Source organism: Pristiophorus japonicus, chromosome 23 (assembly GCF_044704955.1).
Source record: "Pristiophorus japonicus isolate sPriJap1 chromosome 23, sPriJap1.hap1, whole genome shotgun sequence".
Lineage (NCBI taxonomy): Eukaryota > Metazoa > Chordata > Chondrichthyes > Pristiophoridae > Pristiophorus > Pristiophorus japonicus.
The window spans coordinates 5661900-5688164 of NC_091999.1; the positions used below are offsets into that span (position 1 = coordinate 5661900).

The window sequence follows — 26265 nt, forward strand, 5'->3', positions numbered from 1 at the left end:
CCGCCAAAGTCTTAGATACAAGTTATTTATTAGATACAAGTTATTTACAAGTTGAGGCGATCCGGCGCTCTGCATTCCCGGGTTGATCGCCTGAGATGAAGTCCCAGCACGGGTGAGTCGGTCGGATCATTGCTACACTGCGGTGTGGCTGGTCTGATCGGACTGTCGGGCATGGTGGGTTCATCCTCGTGGTGACCGCGAGGTCGATTGCTGGTTGGGTGTGTGTGGGTGGATCATTGAAGGCAATGTCCTTTTCAAATTGTTCTTGGTTGTTAGTGAATTGCAGTTTGGTCTGATCCAAATGCTTTCTGCACGTTTGTCCATTCAAAAGTTTGACAACAAACACTCTATTCCCCTCCTTGGCTAAAACAGTGGCAGCAATCCATTTGGGACCATGACCGTAGTTAAGAACAAACACAGGGTCATTAACCTCAATGTCACGTGATACAGCCGCGCGAACGTGGTACACGTTATGCCAGTGACGCCGGGTTTCTACATGATCATTGAGATCGGGTGGACTAAGGAGAGCCTGGTTTTGAGTGCTCTCTTCATTAGCAGTTCTGCAGGGGGAACCCCGGTAAGCGAGTGGGGTCCCGTGCGGTAGCTGAGCAGAATCCGCGATGACCGCATCTGCAGGGAACCGTCCGGCATGTGTTTCAAGCTCTGCTTGATAGTTTGGGCTGCCCGTTCCATTTGACCATTGGATGCGGGCTTAAACGGCGTGGACCTGAAATGCTTGATGCCATTGCGGATCATGAACTCGTTGAATTCTGGTGGAACACGGTCCAGTCACTAACAAGGACGTCGGGCAAACCATGGGTGGCGAACATGGCCCTGAAGCTTTCAATGGTGGCAGTGGATGTACATGATGACATTATACATTTAATCCATTTAGAGTAAGCATCCACTGCTACTAGGAACATCTTTCCTAGAAAGGGGCCAGTGAAATCTACATGGACCCTGGACCACGGTTTGGAGGGCCATGACCACAGACCTAGTGGGGCCTCCCTTGGTGCATTGCTCAACTGTGAGCAAGTGTCGCATTGGTGTACGCATGACTCCAATTCTGAGTCAATGCCAGGCGCAAACGTGCGAACTAGCGATAGCCTTCATCATGACTATGCCTGGGTGGGTACTGTGAAGGTCGCGTATAAACATTTCCCTGCCTTGTTTTGGCAAAATTACATGATTCCCCCATAGGAGACAGTCCGAATGGATGGACATTTCGCCCTTATGTCAGTGGAACAGCTTAATTTCGTCTTGCATTTCCCCTGGGACCGCCAACCAGCTCCTATTGAGGACGCTGCTTTTAATTAGTGATAGCACAGGGTCCTGGCGAGCCGTGACGGGTGACCCCTTGCTCTCAAAAGCATCCATTACAAGAAGCAAGTCTGCGGGTTGCACCATTTCCACCCCGGTGGTGGGCAATGGTAGCCGATTGAGGGCATCCATACAGTTCTCAGAGCCTGGTCTGTGGCGGATTACATAGTCATATGCAGATAACATTAGTGCCCATCTTTGGATGCGGGACGAAGCAGTGGTGTTAATACCTTTGCTTTCTGAGAACAACGAAATCAGCAGCTTGTGGTCGGTTTTGAGCTCGAACCGGAGTCCAAATAGATATTGGTGCATTCTCTTAAACCCATGCTAATGCTTCTTTCTCACCCATACTGTAGGCTCTTTCAGCCTTAGATAAGCTTCTGGATGCATATGAAACCAGTTGCAGTTTGCCTGGCCCATTGGCAGTTTGCCTGGCCCATTGGCTTGCTGTAACACACAACCGACCCCGCACGAAGATGCATCACAAGCTAGTACTAAACGTTTACACGGGTAATACAATACAAGTAACTTGTTAGAACATAGCAGGTTTCTGAGCTTGTTACAGTCTGTCTCTTGAGAGTTACCCCAAACCCAGTCGTCACTCTTGCATAGAAATAAATGCAATGGTTCCAGTAAAGTGCTCAACTCCTGTAGAAAGTTACCAAAATAGTTGAGCAGTCTCAGGAACGAACGTAGCTACGTCACATTCTATGGTCTGGGTGCATTCTTGATGGCCTCTGTCTTGGAGTCCGTGGGTCTGATGCCATCCGCCACAATCTTTCTCCCCAGAAACTCGACCTCTGGCGCCAGGAAAACACACTTGGAATGTTTCAAAAGCCTTCTGGTTCATGATTGATTGAGTTTAACTTTTAACGTTATCGGAGAGCTTTTGGTGGTGAAGGTGTGTACCCCATACATTTCCTCTTCATCCTCAGGTTGAGTTGCCTCTCCTGCTCGTTCAGCATGATCTGCGCTGGATCGGTCGTCCTTTGCTGACTCTGCCACGTGGTGAGTCAGAGATCGTTTGCACATTCGCTGGAGGTGCCCCATTGTTCCACAGCCCTTGCACACATCGTGCTTGAATCGACATTGATGGGCTCTGTGACTGCCCCCGCAGCGCCAGCATGGTGTTAATGGACACGCATTCACGCCCCACAGCGGCCTCTGAGTCACCCTAGGCCTGGCCTCTGTGAGCGTGTGAGCCCTGCCATGTACAGTTCTGCCTGCTGAAGGCATTATTTTATGCACAGTACTTGCCGGTGCGCTTCGATGCTGTGAAGCTATCTGTTTCATGTTGATGCTCGTATATATGAAAGCCTTGGCTATCGTGATGGCCCTGCTCAGATCTAGGGATTCAGCAGACAGCAGTTTGTGAAGAATGTCCTCATGGCCGATTCCAAGCACGAAAAAGTCCCGCAACATTTCCCCCAAAGATCCGGCAAATGCGCTTGACCGCCATCTCAGCCGTGTCCAGCTCGTTGGCCACGAAGTACTGGTCGAGACGCTCAACGAAGCTTTCCCAATCATCAACAACAAATCTCTCAAGAATACCAATGGCAGCCATTACTGCATGAAGGTTCGTGATCTGCAACTCGTCGCCAGTTGTTATGTTCAGAATAACTCCACAAGACTGTGTTGTAAGCTCAAACCATTGTGACTTTGGTCTCTTTAATGCAACTCCAATGTGAGGAAGCAGGATGGTGGATTGCCTTTTATACCTGCTTCCCCAGGGTGTACAGGTGACCCTCAGGTCTCCCACAGGTGTGCCCCTGGTGGCAAGTGTTACACATTGGTGAGGTTTGCATACATAACCGTAAAACTATGCCCCCTCATAATAGACCACTCCACCAATGGAACTAGGCCCTTACTATCCATTAAGTCCAGGCCCCTCAATATTTTGTACACTTCAATGAGGTCTCCTCTCAACCTCCTCTGTTCCAATGAGAACAAACCCAGCCTATCCAATCTGTCCTCATAACTAAGATTCTCCATTCCAGGCAGCATCCTGGTAAATCTCCTCTGCACCCTCTCTAGTGCAATCACTCAAGATTACCAACAGCAGCCATTACTGCATGAAGGTTCGTGATCTGCAACTCGTCGCCAGTTGTTATGTTCAGAATAACTCCACAAGACTGTGCTGTAAGCTCAAACTATTGTGACCTTGGTCTCTTTAATGTAACTGCAAAGGAAGCAGCATGGATTGCCTTTTATACCTGCTTGCCCGGTGACAGTGATTAGAACTGCACGCAGTACTCCAGCTGTGGCCTAACAAAAGTATTGTACAATTTAAGCATAACCTCCCTGCTCTTATATTCTATGCCTCAGCCAATAAAGGCAAGCATTCCGTATGCCTTCTTAACCACCTTATTCACCTGGCCTGCTACTTTCAGGGATCTGTGGACAAGCACTCCAAGGTCCCTTTGTTCATCTGCACTATTAAGTGGCCTACCGCTTAATATGTATATCCTTTCCTTATCAGCCCTCCCAAAGTGCATCACCTCACACTTCTCTGAATTAAATTCCATTTGCCACTGCTCTGCCCACCTGACTAGTAGATTGATATCCTCCTGCAGTCCATGACTTTCCTCTTCATTATCAACCACAGTCAATTTTAGTGTCGTCTGCAAACTTCTTAATCATAATCCCTATATTCAAATCTAAATCGTTGATATATACCACAAAAAGCAAGGGACCCAGTACTGAGACCTGCGGAATCCCATTGGAAACATCCTTCCAGTCACAAAAACATCCATCAATCATTACCCTTTGCTTCCTACCTCCAAGCCAATTTTGGATCCAACTTGTCACTTTGCTCTGTATCCCATGGGCTTTGACCTTCATGACCAGTCTACCATGTGGGACCTTATTAAAAGCCTTGCTAAAGTCCATATATACTACATCGTACGCACTACCCTCATTGACCCTCTTGGTTACCTCCTCAAAAAATTCTATCAGGATGGTCAAACATGATCTGCCCTTAACAAATCCGAGCTGACTAGCCCTAATTAATCATTGCCTTTCCAAATGTAGATTTATCCTGTCTTTCAGGATTTTTTCCAATAATTTTCCCACCACTGAGGTTAAGCTGACAGTCCTGTAATTACTCGGCCTATGCCTTTCTCCCTTCTTAAACAAGGGTACTACATTACCAGTCCTCCAATCCTCCGACACCATGCCTAGATCCAAAGAGGACTGGAAAATGATGGTTAAGGCCTCTGCTATTTCCTCTTTTACTTCGCTCAACAGCCTGGGATGCATTTCATCTAGGCCTGGGGACTTATCCACTTTCAAAGCTGCTAAACCCCTTAATACTTTCTCTCTCACTATATTTATTTCATCCAGAATATCACACTCCTCCTCGATAGCAGTATCTGCATTGCCCCTTTCCTTTGTGAAAACAGATGCAAAGTATTCATTAAGAACCCTACCAACATCTTCCGCATCCCCACAAAAATTACCCTCATGGTCTCTAATATGCGCTACCCTTTCTTTAGTTACCCTCTTACTCTTAATATATTTATCGAATATCTTAGGGTTTTCCTTAATTTTACTGGCCAAGAATTCTTCATGCTCTCTCTTAGCATTCCTAATATCCTTTTAAATTTTGCCTCTTAACTTTCTATATTCCTCTAAAGATTCTAAAGTATTTAGCCGTCGGCATATGACAGAATCGTCCCTTTTTTTCTTAATCCTCCCCTGTAAGTCTCTAGACATCCAGGGGGCTCTAGAATTATTTTTCCCAATCTTTTTCTTTAAGGGCACATGTTTGACCTGAGCCTTCCGGATCTCCTTCTTGAATGCTTCCCACTGTTCCGACACTGATTTACCCACAAGTAGCTGTTTCCAGTCCACTATGGCCAAATCACTCCTTAACTTAGCAAAGTTAGCTTTTCCCCAATTCGGAACTTTTATTTCAGACCTATCCTTGTCCTTATCCATAACTACCTTGAATCTGACTGAATTATGGTCACTGGCACCCACTAATACCTTCAACCTGCCCAGCTTCATTCCCAAAACGAAATCCAAGACCGCCCCCCTCTCGTGTTGGGCTTGCTACATACTGACTAAAAAAAGTTCTCTTGAATGCATTTCAAGAATTCCGCACGCTCTATACTCTAAATTTGTCCCATTCAATATTTGGATAGTTAAAATCCTCTACTATTACTATCCTATGGTTTTTGGATTTCACAGCAATTTGCCTACATATTTGCTCCTCTATCTTCCTCCCTTCTCTTAAGATCCTAGGATGAAAGCCATCAGGTCCCGGGGATTTATTCGCCTTTAGTCCCATTACCTTACTGAATGCCACCTCCTTAGTGATTGTGATTGTGTTAAGTTCCTCCCCCCCCTATAGCCCCTTGACTGCCCACTGTTGAAATATTGTTAGTGACCTCTACTGTAAAGACTGATACAAAATATTTGTTCAGAGTTTCTGCCATCTCCATGTTCCCCATTACTAATTCTCTGGTCTTATCTTCTAAGGGACCAACATTTACTCTAGCCACTCTTCTCTAGCCATAGGCAGTCCCTTGAAATGTGGATGCCAAAAAAGGATAGTGTAGGGTGGAAGATGCCTGTGCGTGGATTTTTTTTAATGTGTGGTGGCCGTTACACACCAGCCATCACACGGGCTTGACAGAGCTAGGTCTTGGTCCAGTGGCAAGGATTAACCAGGACGACTGGAGACCAGCTCTGCTGCACGGACCTAGTGCGCACACATATCGCACAGTGTGGGCTGGGCCCGTGCTGCCTCTGGGCCCTCGCCTCTCCTGGGCCCCAAGCTCTCGCCACCTTAGCCAACCTTTTCCTTTTTATATACCTGTAGAAACGCTTGCTATCTGTTTTTATATTTTGCGCTAGTTTACTTTCATAGTCCATCTTCCATTTCTTAATCATTTTTTTAGGTTGGAGGAGTCGGAGATACGGAGGGAGGGAGGGACGGATGGAGGGAGGGACGGAGGGAATGAGGGAGGGAGGGACGGAGGGAATGAGGGAGGGAGGGACGGAGGGAATGAGGGAGGGAGGGACGGAGGGAATGAGGGAGGGAGGGACGGAGGGAATGAGGGAGGGAGGGACGGAGGGAATGAGGGAGGGAGGGACGGAGGGAATGAGGGAGGGAGGGACGGAGGGAATGAGGGACAGACGGAGGGAATGAGGGAGGGAGAGACGGAGGGAATGAGGGAGGGAGGGACGGAGGGAATGAGGGAGGGAGGGACGGAGGGAATGAGGGAGGGAGGGACGGAGGGAATGAGGGAGGGAGGGACGGAGGGAATGAGGGAGGGAGGGACGGAGGGAATGAGGGAGGGAGGGACGGAGGGAATGAGGGAGGGAGGGACGGAGGGAATGAGGGAGGGAGGGACGGAGGGAATGAGGGAGGGAGGGACGGAGGGAATGAGGGACAGGCGGACGGAGGGAATGAGGGACAGGCGGACGGAGGGAATGAGGGACAGGCGGACGGAGGGAATGAGGGACAGGCGGGCGGAGGGAATGAGGGACAGGCGGGCGGAGGGAATGAGGGACAGGCGGGCGGAGGGAATGAGGGACAGGCGGGCGGAGGGAATGAGGGACAGGCGGGCGGAGGGAATGAGGGACAGGCGGGCGGAGGGAATGAGGGACAGGCGGGCGGAGGGAATGAGGGACAGGCGGGCGGAGGGAATGAGGGACAGGCGGGCGGAGGGAATGAGGGACAGGCGGGCGGAGGGAATGAGGGACAGGCGGACGGAGGGAATGAGGGACAGGCGGACGGAGGGAATGAGGGACAGGCGGACGGAGGGAATGAGGGACAGGCGGACGGAGGGAATGAGGGACAGGCGGACGGAGGGAATGAGGGACAGGCGGACGGAGGGAATGAGGGACAGGCGGACGGAGGGAATGAGGGACAGGCGGACGGAGGGAATGAGGGACAGGCGGACGGAGGGAATGAGGGACAGGCGGGCGGAGGGAATGAGGGACAGGCGGGCGGAGGGAACGAGGGACAGGCGGGCGGAGGGAACGAGGGACAGGCGGGCGGAGGGAACGAGGGACAGGCGGGCGGAGGGAACGAGGGACAGGCGGGCGGAGGGAACGAGGGACAGGCGGGCGGAGGGAACGAGGGACAGGCGGGCGGAGGGAACGAGGGACAGGCGGGCGGAGGGAACGAGGGACAGGCGGGCGGAGGGAACGAGGGACAGGCGGGCGGAGGGAACGAGGGACAGGCGGGCGGAGGGAACGAGGGACAGGCGGGCGGAGGGAACGAGGGACAGGCGGGCGGAGGGAACGAGGGACAGGCGGGCGGAGGGAACGAGGGACAGGCGGGCGGAGGGAACGAGGGACAGGCGGGCGGAGGGAACGAGGGACAGGCGGGCGGAGGGAACGAGGGACAGGCGGGCGGAGGGAACGAGGGACAGGCGGGCGGAGGGAACGAGGGACAGGCGGGCGGAGGGAACGAGGGACAGGCGGACGGAGGGAACGAGGGACAGGCGGACGGAGGGAACGAGGGACAGGCGGAGGGAACGAGGGACAGGCGGAGGGAACGAGGGACAGGCGGAGGGAACGAGGGACAGGCGGAGGGAACGAGGGACAGGCGGAGGGAACGAGGGACAGGCGGAGGGAACGAGGGACAGGCGGAGGGAACGAGGGACAGGCGGAGGGAACGAGGGACAGGCGGAGGGAACGAGGGACAGGCGGAGGGAACGAGGGACAGGCGGAGGGAACGAGGGACAGGCGGAGGGAACGAGGGACAGGCGGAGGGAACGAGGGACAGGCGGAGGGAACGAGGGACAGGCGGACGGAGGGAACGAGGGACAGGCGGACGGAGGGAACGAGGGACAGGCGGACGGAGGGAACGAGGGACAGGCGGACGGAGGGAACGAGGGACAGGCGGACGGAGGGAACGAGGGACAGGCGGACGGAGGGAACGAGGGACAGGCGGACGGAGGGAACGAGGGACAGGCGGACGGAGGGAATGAGGGACAGGCGGACGGAGGGAATGAGGGACAGGCGGACGGAGGGAATGAGGGACAGGCGGACGGAGGGAATGAGGGACAGGCGGACGGAGGGAATGAGGGACAGGCGGACGGAGGGAATGAGGGACAGGCGGACGGAGGGAATGAGGGACAGGCGGACGGAGGGAATGAGGGACAGGCGGACGGAGGGAATGAGGGACAGGCGGACGGAGGGAATGAGGGACAGGCGGACGGAGGGAATGAGGGACAGGCGGACGGAGGGAATGAGGGACAGGCGGACGGAGGGAATGAGGGACAGGCGGACGGAGGGAATGAGGGACAGGCGGACGGAGGGAATGAGGGACAGGCGGACGGAGGGAATGAGGGACAGGCGGACGGAGGGAATGAGGGACAGGCGGACGGAGGGAATGAGGGACAGGCGGACGGAGGGAATGAGGGACAGGCGGACGGAGGGAATGAGGGACAGGCGGACGGAGGGAATGAGGGACAGGCGGACGGAGGGAATGAGGGACAGGCGGACGGAGGGAATGAGGGACAGGCGGACGGAGGGAATGAGGGACAGGCGGACGGAGGGAATGAGGGACAGGCGGACGGAGGGAATGAGGGACAGGCGGACGGAGGGAATGAGGGACAGGCGGACGGAGGGAATGAGGGACAGGCGGACGGAGGGAATGAGGGACAGGCGGACGGAGGGAATGAGGGACAGGCGGACGGAGGGAATGAGGGACAGGCGGACGGAGGGAATGAGGGACAGGCGGACGGAGGGAATGAGGGACAGGCGGACGGAGGGAATGAGGGACAGGCGGACGGAGGGAATGAGGGACAGGCGGACGGAGGGAATGAGGGACAGGCGGACGGAGGGAATGAGGGACAGGCGGACGGAGGGAATGAGGGACAGGCGGACGGAGGGAATGAGGGACAGGCGGACGGAGGGAATGAGGGACAGGCGGACGGAGGGAATGAGGGACAGGCGGACGGAGGGAATGAGGGACAGGCGGACGGAGGGAATGAGGGACAGGCGGACGGAGGGAATGAGGGACAGGCGGACGGAGGGAATGAGGGACAGGCGGACGGAGGGAATGAGGGACAGGCGGACGGAGGGAATGAGGGACAGGCGGACGGAGGGAATGAGGGACAGGCGGACGGAGGGAATGAGGGACAGGCGGACGGAGGGAATGAGGGACAGGCGGACGGAGGGAATGAGGGACAGGCGGACGGAGGGAATGAGGGACAGGCGGACGGAGGGAATGAGGGACAGGCGGACGGAGGGAATGAGGGACAGGCGGACGGAGGGAATGAGGGACAGGCGGACGGAGGGAATGAGGGACAGGCGGACGGAGGGAATGAGGGACAGGCGGACGGAGGGAATGAGGGACAGGCGGACGGAGGGAATGAGGGACAGGCGGACGGAGGGAATGAGGGACAGGCGGACGGAGGGAATGAGGGACAGGCGGACGGAGGGAATGAGGGACAGGCGGACGGAGGGAATGAGGGACAGGCGGACGGAGGGAATGAGGGACAGGCGGACGGAGGGAATGAGGGACAGGCGGACGGAGGGAATGAGGGACAGGCGGACGGAGGGAATGAGGGACAGGCGGACGGAGGGAATGAGGGACAGGCGGACGGAGGGAATGAGGGACAGGCGGACGGAGGGAATGAGGGACAGGCGGACGGAGGGAATGAGGGACAGGCGGACGGAGGGAATGAGGGACAGGCGGACGGAGGGAATGAGGGACAGGCGGACGGAGGGAATGAGGGACAGGCGGACGGAGGGAATGAGGGACAGGCGGACGGAGGGAATGAGGGACAGGCGGACGGAGGGAATGAGGGACAGGCGGACGGAGGGAATGAGGGACAGGCGGACGGAGGGAATGAGGGACAGGCGGACGGAGGGAATGAGGGACAGGCGGACGGAGGGAATGAGGGACAGGCGGACGGAGGGAATGAGGGACAGGCGGACGGAGGGAATGAGGGACAGGCGGACGGAGGGAATGAGGGACAGGCGGACGGAGGGAATGAGGGACAGGCGGACGGAGGGAATGAGGGACAGGCGGACGGAGGGAATGAGGGACAGGCGGACGGAGGGAATGAGGGACAGGCGGACGGAGGGAATGAGGGACAGGCGGACGGAGGGAATGAGGGACAGGCGGACGGAGGGAATGAGGGACAGGCGGACGGAGGGAATGAGGGACAGGCGGACGGAGGGAATGAGGGACAGGCGGACGGAGGGAATGAGGGACAGGCGGACGGAGGGAATGAGGGACAGGCGGACGGAGGGAATGAGGGACAGGCGGACGGAGGGAATGAGGGACAGGCGGACGGAGGGAATGAGGGACAGGCGGACGGAGGGAATGAGGGACAGGCGGACGGAGGGAATGAGGGACAGGCGGACGGACGGAATGAGGGACAGGCGGACGGACGGAATGAGGGACAGGCGGACGGACGGAATGAGGGACAGGCGGACGGACGGAATGAGGGACAGGCGGACGGACGGAGGGAAGGATGAGGGACAGGCGGACGGAGGGAATGAGGGACAGGCGGACGGAGGGAATGAGGGACAGGCGGACGGAAGGAATGAGGGACAGGCGGACGGAATGAGGGACAGACGGAGGGTATGAGGGACAGACGGAGGGAATGAGGGACAGACGGAGGGAATGACAGACGGAGGGAATGACAGACGGAGGGAATGACAGACGGAGGGAATGACAGACGGAGGGAATGACAGACGGAGGGAATGACAGACGGAGGGAATGACAGACGGAGGGAATGACAGACGGAGGGAATGACAGACGGAGGGAATGACAGACGGAGGGAATGACAGACGGAGGGAATGACAGACGGAGGGAATGACAGACGGAGGGAATGACAGACGGAGGGAATGACAGACGGAGGGAATGACAGACGGAGGGAATGACAGACGGAGGGAATGACAGACGGAGGGAGGGACAGACGGAGGGAGGGACAGACGGAGGGAGGGACAGACGGAGGGAGGGACAGACGGAGGGAGGGACAGACGGAGGGAGGGACAGACGGAGGGAGGGACAGACGGAGGGAGGGACAGACGGAGGGAGGGACAGACGGAGGGAGGGACAGACGGAGGGAGGGACAGACGGAGGGAGGGACAGACGGAGGGAGGGACAGACGGAGGGAGGGACAGACGGAGGGAGGGATGAATGGACGGAGGGACTACGGAGGGAGGGACAGACGGACAGACGGAGGGAGGGACAGGCGGACAGACGGAGGGAGGGACAGACGGAGGGAGGGACAGACGGAGGGAGGGACAGACGGAGGGAGGGACAGACGGAGGGAGGGAGGGATGAATGGACGGAGGGACAGACGGAGGGAGGGACAGACGGACAGACGGAGGGAGGGACAGACGGAGGGAGGGACAGACGGAGGGAGGGATGGATGAACGTTGCAACCCCCCCGGGGAAGTGATTACCTATAGACCCCTCCCCCCCCCCCCCCCGGGAAGGGAATATCTACAGAGCCCCCTCCCGCGCACCCCCCCCCCCGGGGAAGGGATTACCTACAGCGCCCCCTCCTGCCCCCTGTGTGTGCGCCCGTGCGATGCCAGGTTGGAGGAGTCGGCGAAGCCCCTGCCACACACGTCGCAGCAGAAGGGCCTCTCGCCGGTGTGTGTGCGCCGGTGGGTGGCCAGGTAGGAGCGCTGGGCGAAGCTCTTGCCGCAGTCGGGGCAGGGAAAGGGCCGCTCGCCCGTGTGGACCCGCCGGTGGGCCAGCAGGTCGTAGGAGCGGGGGAACGCCCGGCCACACGCCGTGCAGCGAAAGGGCCGCTCGGCAGCGTGCCGCCGGCGGTGGGAGGCCAGGTCGCAGGCACGGGAGAAGCCCCTCCCACAGGGGCCGCAGGCGAAGGGCTGCTGGCCGGCCTCGTGCACCCTCTGGTGCCTCCGCAGGTGGGAGGACTGAGAGAAGCTCCTCCCGCACCGGGCGCAGGCGAACCGCCGCTCCCCCGTGTGGGTCCTCTGGTGCCTCCGCAGGTGGGAGGACTGAGAGAAGCTCCTCCCGCACTGCGGGCAGGTGAACGGCTTCTCCCCGCTGTGGATCCGCTGGTGGGTCAGCAGGTTGGCCGAGCGCCGGAAGCGCTTGCCGCACTGCGAGCAGCTGAATGCCCCCCCGGCTGCGTCCGCACCATCGCCGTCCGCCATTTCCCCCCTGGGTGCTCGGCGGGGGGGGGGGGGGTGCGGGGGCGGGGCGCCGCTAAAGCTCTTCTGCCAGTTGCTCAGTGGGCAGCAGCAACTCGCGTCTCGGAGTCAGAGGGTTGTGGGTTCGAGTCCCACTCCGCGGACTCTAGCACGTGAATCGAGGCTGACACTCGCAGTGCCGTGCGGAGGGAGCGCCGCACTGCGCTGTCAGAGGGGCAGTGCTGAGGGAGCACTGCACTGTGTGGTCGGAGGGGCAGTACTGAGGGAGCGCCGCACTATCGGAGGGTCAGTACTGAGGGAGCACTGCACTGCGCTGTCGGAGGGGCAGTACTGAGGGAGCACTGCACTGTGTGGTCGGAGGGTCAGTACTGAGGGAGCGCCGCACTATCGGTGGGTCAGTACTGAGGGAGCACTGCACTGCGCTGTCGGAGGGGCGGTGCTGAGGGAGCACTGCACTGCGCTGTCGGAGGGGCTGTACTGAGGGAGCACTGCACTGCGTGGTCGGAGGGGCAGTACTGAGGGAGCGCCGCACTATCGGAGGGTCAGTACTGAGGGAGCACTGCACTGCGCTGTCGGAGGGGCAGTACTGAGGGAGCACTGCACTGTGTGGTCGGAGGGTCAGTACTGAGGGAGCGCCGCACTATCGGTGGGTCAGTACTGAGGGAGCACTGCACTGCGCTGTCGGAGGGGCGGTGCTGAGGGAGCACTGCACTGCGCTGTCGGAGGGGCTGTACTGAGGGAGCACTGCACTGCGTGGTCGGAGGGGCAGTACTGAGGGAGCGCCGCACTATCGGAGGGTCAGTACTGAGGGAGCACTGCACTGCGCTGTCGGAGGGGCTGTACTGAGGGAGCACTGCACTGCGCGGTCGGAGGGGCAGTACTGAGGGAGCACTGCACTGCGCGGTCGGAGGGGCTGTACTGAGGGAGCACTGCACTGCGCTGTCGGAGGGGCTGTACTGAGGGAGCACTGCACTGCGCGGTTGGAGGGGCAGTACTGAGGGAGCACTGCACTGCGCTGTCAGAGGGGCGGTGCTGAGGGAGCACTGCACTGCGCTGTCGGAGGGGCTGTACTGAGGGAGCACTGCACTGCGCGGTCGGAGGGGCAGTACTGAGGGAGCACTGCACTGCGCTGTCGGAGGGGCTGTACTGAGGGAGCACTGCACTGCGCTGTCCGAGGGGCGGTGCTGAGGGAGGGCCGCACTGTGTGGTCGGAGGGGCAGTACTGAGGGAGCGCCGCACTGACGGAGGGTCAGTACTGAGGGAGCGCCGCACTGTCGGAGGGGCAGTACTGAGGGAGCGCCGCACTGTCGGAGGGGCAGTACTGAGGGAGCGCTGCACTGTCGGAGGGTCAGTACTGAGGGAGCGCTGCACTGTCGGAGGGTCAGTACTGAGGGAGCGCCGCACTGTCGGAGGGGCAGTACTGAGGGAGCGCCGCACTGTCGGAGGGGCAGTACTGAGGGAGCGCCGCACTGTCGGAGGGGCAGTACTGAGGGAGCGCCGCACTGTCGGAGGGGCAGTACTGAGGGAGCGCTGCACTGTTGGAGGGGCAGTACTGAGGGAGCGCCGCACTGTCGGAGGGGCCGTCTTTCAGATGAGACGTTAAACCGTGGCCCCGTCTGCTCTCGGAAATGGATGTAAAAGATCCCAGGGCACTATTTCGAAGAAGAGCAGGGGGAGTTCTCCCCGGTGTCCTGGGGCCAATATTTATCCCTCAATCAATATAACAAAAACAGATGATCTGATCATTATCACTTCGCTGTTTGTGGGAGCTTGCTGTGCGCAAGTTGGCTGCCGCGTTTCCTACATTACAACAGTGACTATACACCAAAAGTACTTCATTGGCTGTGAAGTGCTTTGAGATGTCCGGTGGTCGTGAAAGGCGCTATATAAATGCAGGTCTTTCTTGCTTTCTCGCACTGAGTCGGGGAATTTCAAAAGCGCTTCCGTCAGCGTGACGTCTTCAGCGTGGCAGTGTAACCCTTGCCTGTGTGTCAGAAGGTGGTGGGTTGACTGGGACTCGAGCACACAAAATCCAGGCAAATGTCAGTGCGGTGCTGAGGAAACGCCGGATTGCCAGAGGTGCCGTCTTTTGGCCGAGACGCTAAACCGAGGCCGCGTCTGCTCTCTCAGGCAGATGAAAAAGATCCCCACGGCCACTATTTCAAAGAAGAGCAGGGAGTTCTCCCCGGTGTCCTGGGGTCAATATTTATCCCTCAACCAACAACACTCAAAAGTCATTCTCACATTGCTGTTTGTGGGAGTGCTGCGTTTCCCACATTACATTTCGAGAAAGTACTTCATTGGCTGTAAAGCGCTTTGGGACATCCAGTGGTCGTGAATGGTGTTATACAAGCGCGAGTCTTTCTTTGTCGACACACACACACACACACAAACACAGGGAGAGCAGACCCACACTGCCTTGCCCCCACTGTGGCCTGGTGTGTTTCAAGCTCTTCCCACACGTGTGTGGTTTCCGCCTGCTGCGATGGTTTTTTTTTTCAGGCTGCGGAGCTGCTCGAAACTCACTCTCCCGACAGTCAGTGCACTGGAACACTGGGACACTCTCACTCGCCGGTGGAATGGTGTGTCCCTCGGCGATTTTCTACTCACAGAGATATTAACTCTTTTCCCGCAGACAGTGCATCCCTCCTTCCATATTCAAAGCATCTTCAAGCCCAGATGAATCGAGCAAATACGTCAGACCTTAACGTGATGTTTCATTGGAGCTTCCCATCTGCAAATTCTCCCCTTCTAATACCCTGTGAAATGAATTTACAAAGATACAGTACTGTGAGTACAGCAGAGAGATTCAGAACTAACTATTTCAGTTTCGATATAGAAAAAGAGAGTATTTTTTAAACGGTGAGAGATTGGGAAATGTTAGTGTTCAGAGGGACCTGGGGTGTCCTTGTACACGAATCACTGAAAGTTAATATGCAGGTACAGCAAGCAATTAAGAAAGCAAATGGCATGTTGGCCTTTATTACAGGAGGATTTGAGTATAAGAGTAAAGACGTCTTACTGCAATTGTATCGGGCCCTGGTGAGACCGCACCTGGAATATTGTGCACAGTTTTGGTCTCCTTACCCAAGGAAGGATATACCTGGTTTACCAGACTGATTCCTGGGATGGGGGGATTGTCCTGTGAGGAAAGATTGAGTAGACTAGACCTATATTCATGAGGGTTTAGAAGAATGAGAGGTGATCTCATTGAAAAATACAGAATTCTTACAGGGTTTTACAGGGTAAATGCAGTGTGGATGTTTCCCCTGGCTGGGGTACCCTCTAGACTTGTTGCCTCTCGGCTTGACTATTCCAACGCACTCCTGGCTGGCCTCCCACATTCGACCCTCATAAACTTGACGCGATCTAAAACTCGGCTGCCCCGTGTCCTAACTCGCACCAAGTCTCACTCACCCATCACACCTGTACTCGCCGACCTACATTGCCTCCCGGTTAAGCAACGCCTCGATTTCAAAATTTTAATCCTCGTTTACAAATCCCTCCAAGGCCTCACCCCTCCCTATCTCTGTAAGCCCCTCCAGCTCCTACACCCCTCTCTGACTCTGTAACCTCCTTCAGCCTCACAACCACCACCCCCTCCCACTCCCCCACCCACCCCCCCGCGAGATGTCTGCACTCCTCTAATTCTGCCCTCTTGAGCATCCCTGATAATAATCACTCCACCATCGGTGGCCGTGCCTTCTGTTGCCTGGGCCCCAAGCCCTGGAACTCCCTGTCTAAACCTCCCCGCCTCCCTACCACTCTCTCCTCCTTCAAGACGCTCCTTAAAACCTACCTCTTTGACCAAGTTTTTGTTCATCTGCTGTGAATTTATTTCTATGTTTCTCGGTGTCACATTTATTTACTTTTTCATAAAACACTACTGTGAAGCGCCTTAGGATGTTTTACGACATTAAAGGCGCTATATAATACAAGTTGCTGTTGTATTGAATGGCGGAGCAGGCTCGAGGGGCCAAATGGCCTACTGCTGCTCCTAATTCTTATGTTCTCATATAAAGATTCTTTGCAACCTCATTCCTTTAAAGATGTTATTCCCTGTTCTACACAATCATAGGATATACAGCACAGAAACAGGCCATTCGGTCCAACCAGTCCATGCCGGTAAGCCCTGTAGGTTAAGGCACTACAAGTGTACATCCAGGTATTTTTAAAATGTGGTGAGGGTTTCAGCTTCTACCACCCTTTCAGACAGTGAGTTCCAGACCACCACCACCCTCTGGATGAAGACATTTCCCCTCAAATCCCCTCTAAACCTCCCCCCAATTACTTTAAATCTATGTCTCAGGATCATTACTCCCGGCCTCTGAATTGCCATTCGAATAAGATAAGAGAAGGTTCACTCGGCTGATTCCAGTGATGATGGGGTTAACTTATGAAGATAGGTTGAGTAGGTTGGGCCTATGCTCATTGGAGTTCAGAAGAATGAGAGGTGATCTTATTGAAACTTATAAGATAATGAGGGGGCTTGACAAGGTGGATGCAGAGAGGATGTTTCCACTGATGGGGGAAACTAAAACTAGGGGACATAGTCTCAGAATAAGAGGCCGCCCATTTAAAACTGAGATGAGGAGGAATTTCTTCTCTCAGAGTTGTAAATCTGTGGAATTCACTGCCAGAGAGAGCTGTGGAGGCTGGGTCATTGAATATATTTAAGGTGGAGATGGACAGATTTTTGAATGATAAGGAAATAAAGGGTTATGGGGAGAGGGCAGGGAAGTGGAGCAGAGTCTATGATCAGATCAGCCATGATCTTGTTGAATGGCGGAACAGGCTCGAGGGGCCAAATGGCCGACTCCGGTTCATATGAGTTCCAGAGTCCCACCACCCTCTGGGTGAAGAGATTTCCCGTCAAATCTCCCCTAAACCTGCCCACAATTACTTTAAATATATGTCTCCGGATCAGTAGTCCCATAATAGGAGTAGGGACATGGGCCATGTACAGTAGACACCTCAAGTTGCTGGAGAAATATCACCAATGATGTCTCCACAAGATCCAATAAATCGCCTGGGAGGATAGGCAGACCAACATCAGCACCCTCACTCAGGCTAACATCCCCAGATTGAAGCACTGACCACACTCGATCAGCTCCACTGGACAGGCCACATAGTCCACATGCCAGACATGAGATTCCCAAAGCAAGTGCTCTACTCGGAGCTCCTCCATGGCAAACAAGCCAAAGCTAGGCAGAGGAAACATTACAAGGACACCCTCAAAGCCTCCCTGATAAAGTGCAACATCCCCACTGGCAGCTGGAAGTCCCTGAGCCAAGACCATGATAAGTGGAGGAAGAGCATCCGAGAGGGCGCTGAGCACCTCGAGTCTCATCGCCGAGAGCATGCAGAAACCAAGCGCAGACAGCGGAAGGAGCGTGCGGCGAACCAGCCCCACCCACCCCTCCCTCAATGACTATCGGTCCCACCTGTGACAGAGTCTGTGGCTCTCGTATTGGACTGTTCAGCCACCAAAGAACTCACTTCAGGAGTGGAAGCAAGTCTTCCTCAATTCCGAAGGACTGCTTATGATGATGAGGAGCAGCAGTCAGCCATTCGGCCCCTCGAGCCTGCTCCGCTATTTAATACGATCATGGCTGATCTGATCATGGACTCAGCTCCACTTCCCTGCCCGTTCCCCATAACCCTTCACTCTCTTTTCATTCAAAAATCTGTCTATCTCCGTCTTAAATATATTCAATGACCCAGCCTCCACAGGTCTCTGGGGCAGAGAATTCCACAAATGTACAACCCTCTGAGAGAAGAAATTCCTCCTCACCTCAGTTTTAAATGGGCGGCCCCTGATTCTAGTCCGGGACTCTGGATTGCTGGTCCAATAATATGGCCACTGGAATTTCAATGGATGAGGCACTTCCACAAGACGCTGATCAATGGCGGCCGCGGTAACCACAGTGCCCCGCGATTCTGAAACCGCTCTATCTCGGCGGCAGGCAGAGGCTACGCCTGCGCAGTGGGGATGGAGGGCCTCGGACCAACAGGCGAGCGGCGGCCAAAACCGGGCGACCGGGGCGGGAAGGAGGTTTTACCGGGCCGCCGGGGCCCCGCGGACCTTTGCTGGATTCCCGAGGCCGCAGCAGACATTTAGTGAGGACGCCATCCCGCCACCGAGGCCGGTAAAGCGGCGCAATACCCCCCCGAGCGACGCCATTACCTGCCTTCTCCGCCCGGCCTCTCCCCGCAACGCGCATGCTCACAAACCCCCGCTTGCGCACTCGGTGCTACCCCGCAAAGGCATAGGGCGTATTCCCGACCTCTGCGCATGCTGGGTAAAGCCGATCGCCATTAAAACCTAGAGCACTGTGGAATCTGACAGGAGATGGGATGGGTTGGGTTTCTTCCCTCAGTACTGTCCCTCCGACAGTAAGGCACTCCCTCAGCACCGCCCCTCCGACAGTGCGGCTCTCCCTCAGTATTGCCCCTCTGAAAGTGCGGCGTTCCCTCAGAAGCTCAACCGTGGCTAACAAGGGAAATTATGGATAGTGTTAAATCCAAGGAAGAGGCATATAAATTGGCCAGAAAAAGCAGCAAACCTGAGGACTGCGAGAATTTTGGAATACAGCAGAGGAGGACAAAGGGTTCAATTAGGAGGAGGAAAATGGAGTATGAGAGGAAGCTTGCCGGGAACATAAAAACTGACAGCAAAAGCTTCTATAGATATGTGAATAGAAAAAGATTAGTGAAGATGAATATAGGTCTCTTGCAGTCAGATTCAGGTGAATTTATAATGGGGAACAAAGAAATGGCAGACCAGTTGAACAAATACTTTGGTCCTGCCTTCACGAAGGAAGACACAAATAACATTCCGGAAGTACGAGGGGACCGAGTGTCTCGTGAGAAGGAGGAACTGAAGGATACCCTTATTAGGCAGGAAATTGTCTTAGCCCTCACAGCTCACACTGCCACCCAGTTTAGTGTCATCTGCAAACTTGGAGAAATTACACTCAATTCCTTCATCTAAATCATTAATGCATGTTGTAAAGAGCTGGGGTCCTAGCACTGAGACCTGCGGCAATCCACTATTCACTGTCTGCCATTCTGAAAAGGACCCGTTTATCCCGACTCTCTGCTTCCTGTCTGCCAATCAGTTCTCTATCCATCTCAGTACATTACCCCCAATACCATGTGCTTCGATTTTGCACACCAATCTCTTGGGTGGGACCTTGTCAAAAGCCTTTTGAAAGTCCAAATACACTACATCCACTGGTTCTCCCTCGTCCACTCTGCTAGTTACATCCTCAAAACATTCCAGATTTGTCAAGCATGATTTCCCTTTCATAAATCCATGTTGACTTGGACCGATCCTGTCACTGCTTTCCAAATGCACTGTTATTTCATCTTTAATAATTGATTCCAACATTTTCCCCACTACTGATGTCAGGCTAACTGGTCTATAATTACCCGTTTTCTCTCTCCTACCCTTTTTAAAAAGTGGTGTTACATTAGCTACCCTCCAGTCCATAGGAACTGATCCAGAGTCGATAGACTGTTGGAAAATGATCACCAATCAATTTTCTATTTCTAAGGCCACTTCCTTAAGTACTCTGGAATGCAGACTATCAGGCTCCGGGGATTTATGGCCTTCAATCCCATCAATTTCCATAACACAATTTCCTGCCTAATAAGGATATCCTTCAGTTCCTCCTTCTCACTAGACCCTCGGTCCCTTAGTACTTCCGGAAGGTTATTTGTTTCTTCCTTGTTGAAGACAGAACCAATGTATTTGTTCAATTAGTCTGCCATTTCTTTGTTCCCCATTATAAATGCACCTGAATCCGACTACAATGGACCTACATTTGTCTTCACGAATCTTTTTCTCTTTACATATGTATAGAAGCTTTTGCAGTCAGTTTTTATGTTCCCGGCAAGCTTCCTCTCATACTCTATTTTCCCCCTCTTAATTAAACCCGTTGTACTGCTCTGCTGAATTCTAAATTTCTCCCAGTCCTCAGGTTTGCTGCTTTTTCTGGCCAATTTATATGCCTCTTCCTTGGATTTAGCACTATCCTTAATTTCCCTTGTCAGCCATGGTTAAGCCACCTTCCCCGTTTTATTTTTACTCCAGACAGGGATGTACAATTGTTGAAGTTCATCCATGTGATCTTTAAATGTTTGCCATTGTCTATCCACCGTCAACCCTTTAAGTATCATTTGCCAATGAATTCTAGCAAATTCACGCCTCATACCATCGAAGTTACCTTTCCTTAAGTTCAGGACCCTAGTTTCTGAATTAACTGTGTCACTCTCCATCTTAATAAAGAATTCTACCATATTATGGTCACTCTTTCCCAAGGGGCCTCACACAACAAGATTGATAATTAGTTCTTTCTCATTACACATCACCCAGTCTAGGATGGCCAGCTCTCTAGTTGGTTCCTCGACATATTGGCCGAGAAAGCCAACCCTAATATACTCCAGGAAATCCTCCTCCACCGCATTGCTACCAGTTTCATTAGCCCAATTAATATGTAGATTAAAGTCACTCATGATAACTGCTGTACCTTTAATGCACACATCCCTTATTTTTTGTTTGATGCTGTCCCCAACCTCACTACTACTGTTTGGTGGTCTGTACACAACTCCAAATAGCGTTTTCTGCCCTTTGGTATTCTGTAGCTCCACCCATACCGATTCCACATCATCCAAGCTAATATCCTTCCGAGATATGACCCTTACGGCTAAAGGGATCTAGTGGTATGGAGAGAAATCAGGAAAGAGGTACTGAGGTGAATGATCAGCCATGATCTTATTGAATGATGGTTCAGGCTCGAAGGGCCGAATGGCTTACTCCTGCACCTATTTTCTATGTTGCTGTGTACTGCCCCTCCGACAGGGAGGCGCTCCCTCAGTACCGCCCCTCCGACAATGCGGGACTCCCTCAGTATTGCTCCTCCGACAGGGCGGCGCTCCCTCAGTACTGCCCCTGTGACACTGCAACACTCCTTCAGTACCGCCCCTCCGACAGGATGGCGCTCCCTCAGTACTGCTCCTCTGACAGTGCGGCGCTGTCTCAGTACGGCCCCTCCAACAGTGCGATGCTCCCTCAGTACTGCCCCTCCGACTGTGCGGCGCTCCCTCAGTACCGACCCTCCGACAGTGCAGCACTCCCTCAGTACGGCCCCTCCGACAATGCGGCATTCCCTCAGTACCGCCCCTCCGATAGTGCAGCAATCCCTCAGTACGGCCCCTCCAACTGTGCGGTGCTCCGTCAGTACTACCCTCCGACAGTGCAGCCCCAGGGAGCTGTGGAGGCTGGGTCATTGAATATAGTTAAGGCGGAGATAGGACAGATTTTGGAGCGATAAGGGAATAAAGGGTTATGGGGAGCAGGCAGCGAAGTGGAGCTGAGTTCATGATCTTATTAAATGGTGAAGCAGGCTCGAGGGGCTTAATCGAGGTGCATAAAATTATGAGGAGGCCTCGATCAAACTGCAGGGTATCAAATCCAGCCAGGGTGATCTCCTGGATTAGTTTTGATCACCGGGTTGGGGCATAAGAACTTAAGAAATAGGAGCAGGAGCAGGCTATTTTGCCCCTCTTACAGAGACAGACTTGCATTTATATAGCGCCTTTCATAACCACCGGACATCCTAATATGCTGTACAGCCAATGAAGTACTTTTGGAGTGTAGCCACTGTTGTAATATGGGAAAGGTGGCAGCCGACTTGCTTACACCAAGCTCCCACAGCAAGGTGATAATAACCAGATAATCTGTTTCAGTGATGTTGATTGAGAGCTAAATATTGGCTCCAGAATACCGGAGATAACTTGCCTGCTCTTCTGCGATACAGTGCCATGGGATCTTTTACATCCACCCGGGATATAACCAGTAGAAGTGGTGTTATTGGACTTCCAGAACGCATTTGACAAGGTGCCACATAAAAGGTTACTGCACAAGATAAAAGTTCACGGGGTTGGGGGGGGTAATATATTAAGCATGGATAGAGGATTGGCTAACGAACAGAAAACAGAGAGTCGGGATAAATGGTTCATTCTCTGGTTGGCAATCTGTAACTAGTGGGGTGCCGCAGGGATCAGTGCTGGGACCCCATCTATTTACAATCTATATTAACGACTTGGGTGAAGTGACTGAGTGTAACGTAGCCAAGTTACGTTACAAAGATGGGAGGAAAAGCAATGTGTGAGGAGGACACAAAAAATCTGCGAAATAACATAGACAGGCTCAGTGAGTGGGCAAAAATTTGGCAGATGGAGTATAATGTGGGAAAGTGTGAGGTCATGCACTTTGGCAGAAAAAAATCAAAGAGCAAGTTATTATTTCAATGGTGAAAGATTGCAAAGTGCTGCAGTAAAGTACAACGGGGCCTGGGGCACTTGTGCATGAAACACAAAAGGATAGTATGCAGGTACAGCAAGTGATCAGGAAGACCAATGGAATCTTGGCCTTTATTGCAAAGGGGATAAAAGCAGGGAAGTCTTGCTACAGTTATACAGGGTATTGGTGAGGCCACACCTGGAATACTGCGTGTAGTTTTGGTTTCCATATTTACGAAAGGATATACTTGCTTTGGAGGCAGTTCAGAGAAGGTTCACTAGGTTGATTCCGAAGATGAGGGGGTTGACTAATGAGGAAAGGTTGAGTAGGTTGGGCCTCTACTCATTGGAATTCAGATGAGAGGTGATCTAATCGAAACGTATAAGATTATGAGGAGACTTGACAAGGTGGATGCAGAGAGGATGTTTCCACTACTGATGGGGGAGACTAGAACTAGGGGGCATGATCTTAGAATAAGGGGCCGCCCATTTAAAACTGTGATGAGGAGAAATTTCTTCTCTCAGCGGGTTCTAAATCTAAGGAATTCGCTGCCTCAGAGAGCTGTGGAAGCTGGGACATTGAATAAATTTAAGACAGAGATAGACAGTTTCTTAAACGATAAGGGAATAAAGGGTTATGGGAAGTGGAGCTGAGTCCATGATCGGATCAGCCATGATCATATTGAATGGCGGAACAGGCTCGAAGGGCCGAATGGCCTACATCTGCTCCTATTTCTTATGTTCTTATGAGAGGGCAGACAGGTCCTCAGTTTACCGTCTCATCCGAAGGACGGCACCTCCGACAGTGCGGGGCTCCCTCAGTACTGCTCCTCTGACATTGCGGCGCTCCCTCAGCACTGCCCCTCCAACAGTGCGACACTCCCTCAGCACTGCCCCTCCAACAGTGCGACACTCCCTCAGCACTGCCCCTCCAACAGTGCAGCACTCTCTCAGCACTGCACTGGAGTGTCACCCTAAATTACCATGCTTGAGTCTCAGGAGTGGGTCTTGAACCCACAACCTTTTCACTCAAGAGGGGAGAGTGCTACCCTCTGAGCCACTGGCTAACAGAGCAAGACCTATTTTCAGCTTCGAATGCTTTCGAAGGCTTAAAACAAAAAAGCACGCTAACAATAGCAAGACTTTCTCTCAGCTTAATACGCTTTCTAAAGGTTAAAAAAGTTATGTAATGGGAATGCTGAACTTTTTATTTCATACACACATACATACCCAAATATAGTCTGTTTAAAAAAAAACTCAATGCGCCTGAATAAAACATTTGAATTTGTACTCGAGCCCTTCTTGACATAATTCTGAAAAACCTCTACACCCCTCCCTATCTCTGTAACTTCCTCTAGCCCCTACACCCCTCCCTATCTCTGTAACCACTTCCAGTCCCTCCCTATCTCTGTAACCTCCTCCAGCCCTTCCCTATCTCTGTAACCTCCTCCAGCCCCAACTCCCATCCCTTTCTCTGTAACTTCCTCTAGCCCCTACACCCCTCCCTATCTCTGTAACCTCCTCCAGCCCCTACACCCCTCCCTTTCTCTGTAACCTGCTCAAGCCCCTACACCCCTCCCTATCTCTGTAAGCTCCTCCAGCCCCAACTCCCATCCCTTTCTCTGCAACCTCCTCCAGCCCCAACACCCCTCCCTATCTCTGTAACCTCGTCCAGTCCCTACACCCCTCCCTATCTCTGTAACCCCCTCCAGTCCCTATCTCTGTAACCCCCTCCAGATCCTCCAAGATCTCTGCATTCCTCCAATTCTGGCCTCTTGTGCATTCAAAGATTTCATCGCTCCACCATCGGTGGCCGTGCCTTCAGCTGCCTGGGCCTCAAGCTCTGGAATTCTCTCCCTAAATCTCTCCTCATTTAAGATGGTCCTTAAAACCTACTGCTTTGGTCATCTGCCCGAATATCTCCTTATGTGGCTTAGTGTCAGATTTTGTTTTATAACATACCTGTGAAGCGTTTTTGGATGTTTAACCGGGAGCCAATGGAGGTCAGCGAGCACAGGGGTGATGGGTGAACGGGAAGCTTTTGGGAGAGGCCGAGGATTTTAATGAGATAGACTTTATATATTTAATTTATATTGTGTTAAAGTAAATGGTACAATTGAAAGGGAGTCTAAGAACAAAGAGACCCGGGGGTGGCAGGACACGTTGACAAGGATGCCAAAAAACACACAGGGTCCTTGGCTTTCTTCAGCAGCACCTCCCAATGCCCCGACCTCCACCAACTAGAAGGACAAGGGCAGCAGGCATATGGGAACACCACCACCTCCACGTTCCCCTCTAGGTCTCACACACCATCCCTGACTTGGAAATATAATCGACCATTCCTTCATCATCGCTCGGGCAAAATCCTGGACCTCCCTCCCTAACAGCACTGTGGGAGCACCTTCACCACACGGACTGCAACGGTTCAAGAAGGCGACTCACCAACACCTTCTCAAGGGGCAATTAGGGATGGGCAATAAATGCTGACATCCCAGGAATAAATGAATAGAGTACGACAGTAAGGAAATCATGCTAAACCGTTATAAAACACGGATTAGGCTACCACACACAGTATTTCGCTATTGTTCTGATTAGGCCTCAGCTGGAGTATTGCAGGAAGAATGTTCCCGATATTGGGGAAGTCCAGAATCAGGGGTCACGGACTAAGGATAAGGGGTAAGCCATATAGGATCGAGATGAGGAGAAATGTTTTCATCCAGAGAGTTGTGAACCTGTGGAATTCTCTGCCACAGAAAGTTGTTGAGACCAGTTCGTTGGACATATTCAAAAGGGAGTTAGATGTGGCCCTTACGGCTGAAGGGATCAACGGGTATGGAAAGAAGGCACGGGTGGGGTACTGAGCTTGAATGATCAGCCATGATCATATTGAATGGTGGTGCAGGCTTGAAGGGCCGAATGGCCTGCTCCTGCACCTATTTTCTATGTCTATGTTTCTATTATCATAGAATCATAGAAATTTACAGCACGGACAGAGGCCATTTCGGCCCATCGTGTCCATGCCGGCCAAGAGCTATCCAGCCTAATTCTGGGCGCCACAGTTTGAGCAAGGACATCAAGGCCTTAGAGAGGACGCAGGTACCAGCAGATGAGGGACTTCAGATATGTGGAGAGACTGGAGCAACTGCGATTGTTCTCCTTAGACCAGAGAAGGTCAAAGTGGAGATTTAAGCGAGGTGTTGAAAATCAGGAAGGGTGGATGAGGAGTAACTGTTTGCACTGCAGGAGGGTGGGAAGCTGAGGACACAGATCTAAGGTCACTGGCAACAGAACCAGAGGGGGAGATGAGGAGAATTTTGTTCACGCAGCGAGTTATGATGGTCTGGAATGTGCTGTCTGAAAAACGTGGAAGCAGATTGAATAGTAACCTTCAATTGCAATTGGATAAATACTTGAAAAGGAGAAATTTGCAGGGTTACGGGGGAAAGGGGAGCGGGTGGGAGGGGATCCAATTGGAGAGCTCTTTTAAAGGCACGATGGGCCGAATGGTCTCCTTCCAAAGACACATAT

General features: G+C 53.5%; 1 protein-coding gene across 1 annotated transcript in view; it reads right to left on the reverse strand.

Moving 5' to 3' along the window:
- The window catches only part of LOC139235699 (zinc finger protein 271-like), a 105142-nt gene that overhangs the window by 16406 nt on the left and 62471 nt on the right, over positions 1-26265 (reverse strand). Inside the window, exons 3-5 of the mRNA XM_070866739.1 lie at positions 11798-12538; positions 2578-2666; positions 574-770 (exon numbers count right to left, since the gene is read on the reverse strand). Of these exons, the coding sequence (XP_070722840.1) occupies positions 574-770; positions 2578-2666; positions 11798-12538 (1027 nt within the window). The remainder of the gene's footprint in view (positions 1-573; positions 771-2577; positions 2667-11797; positions 12539-26265) is intronic.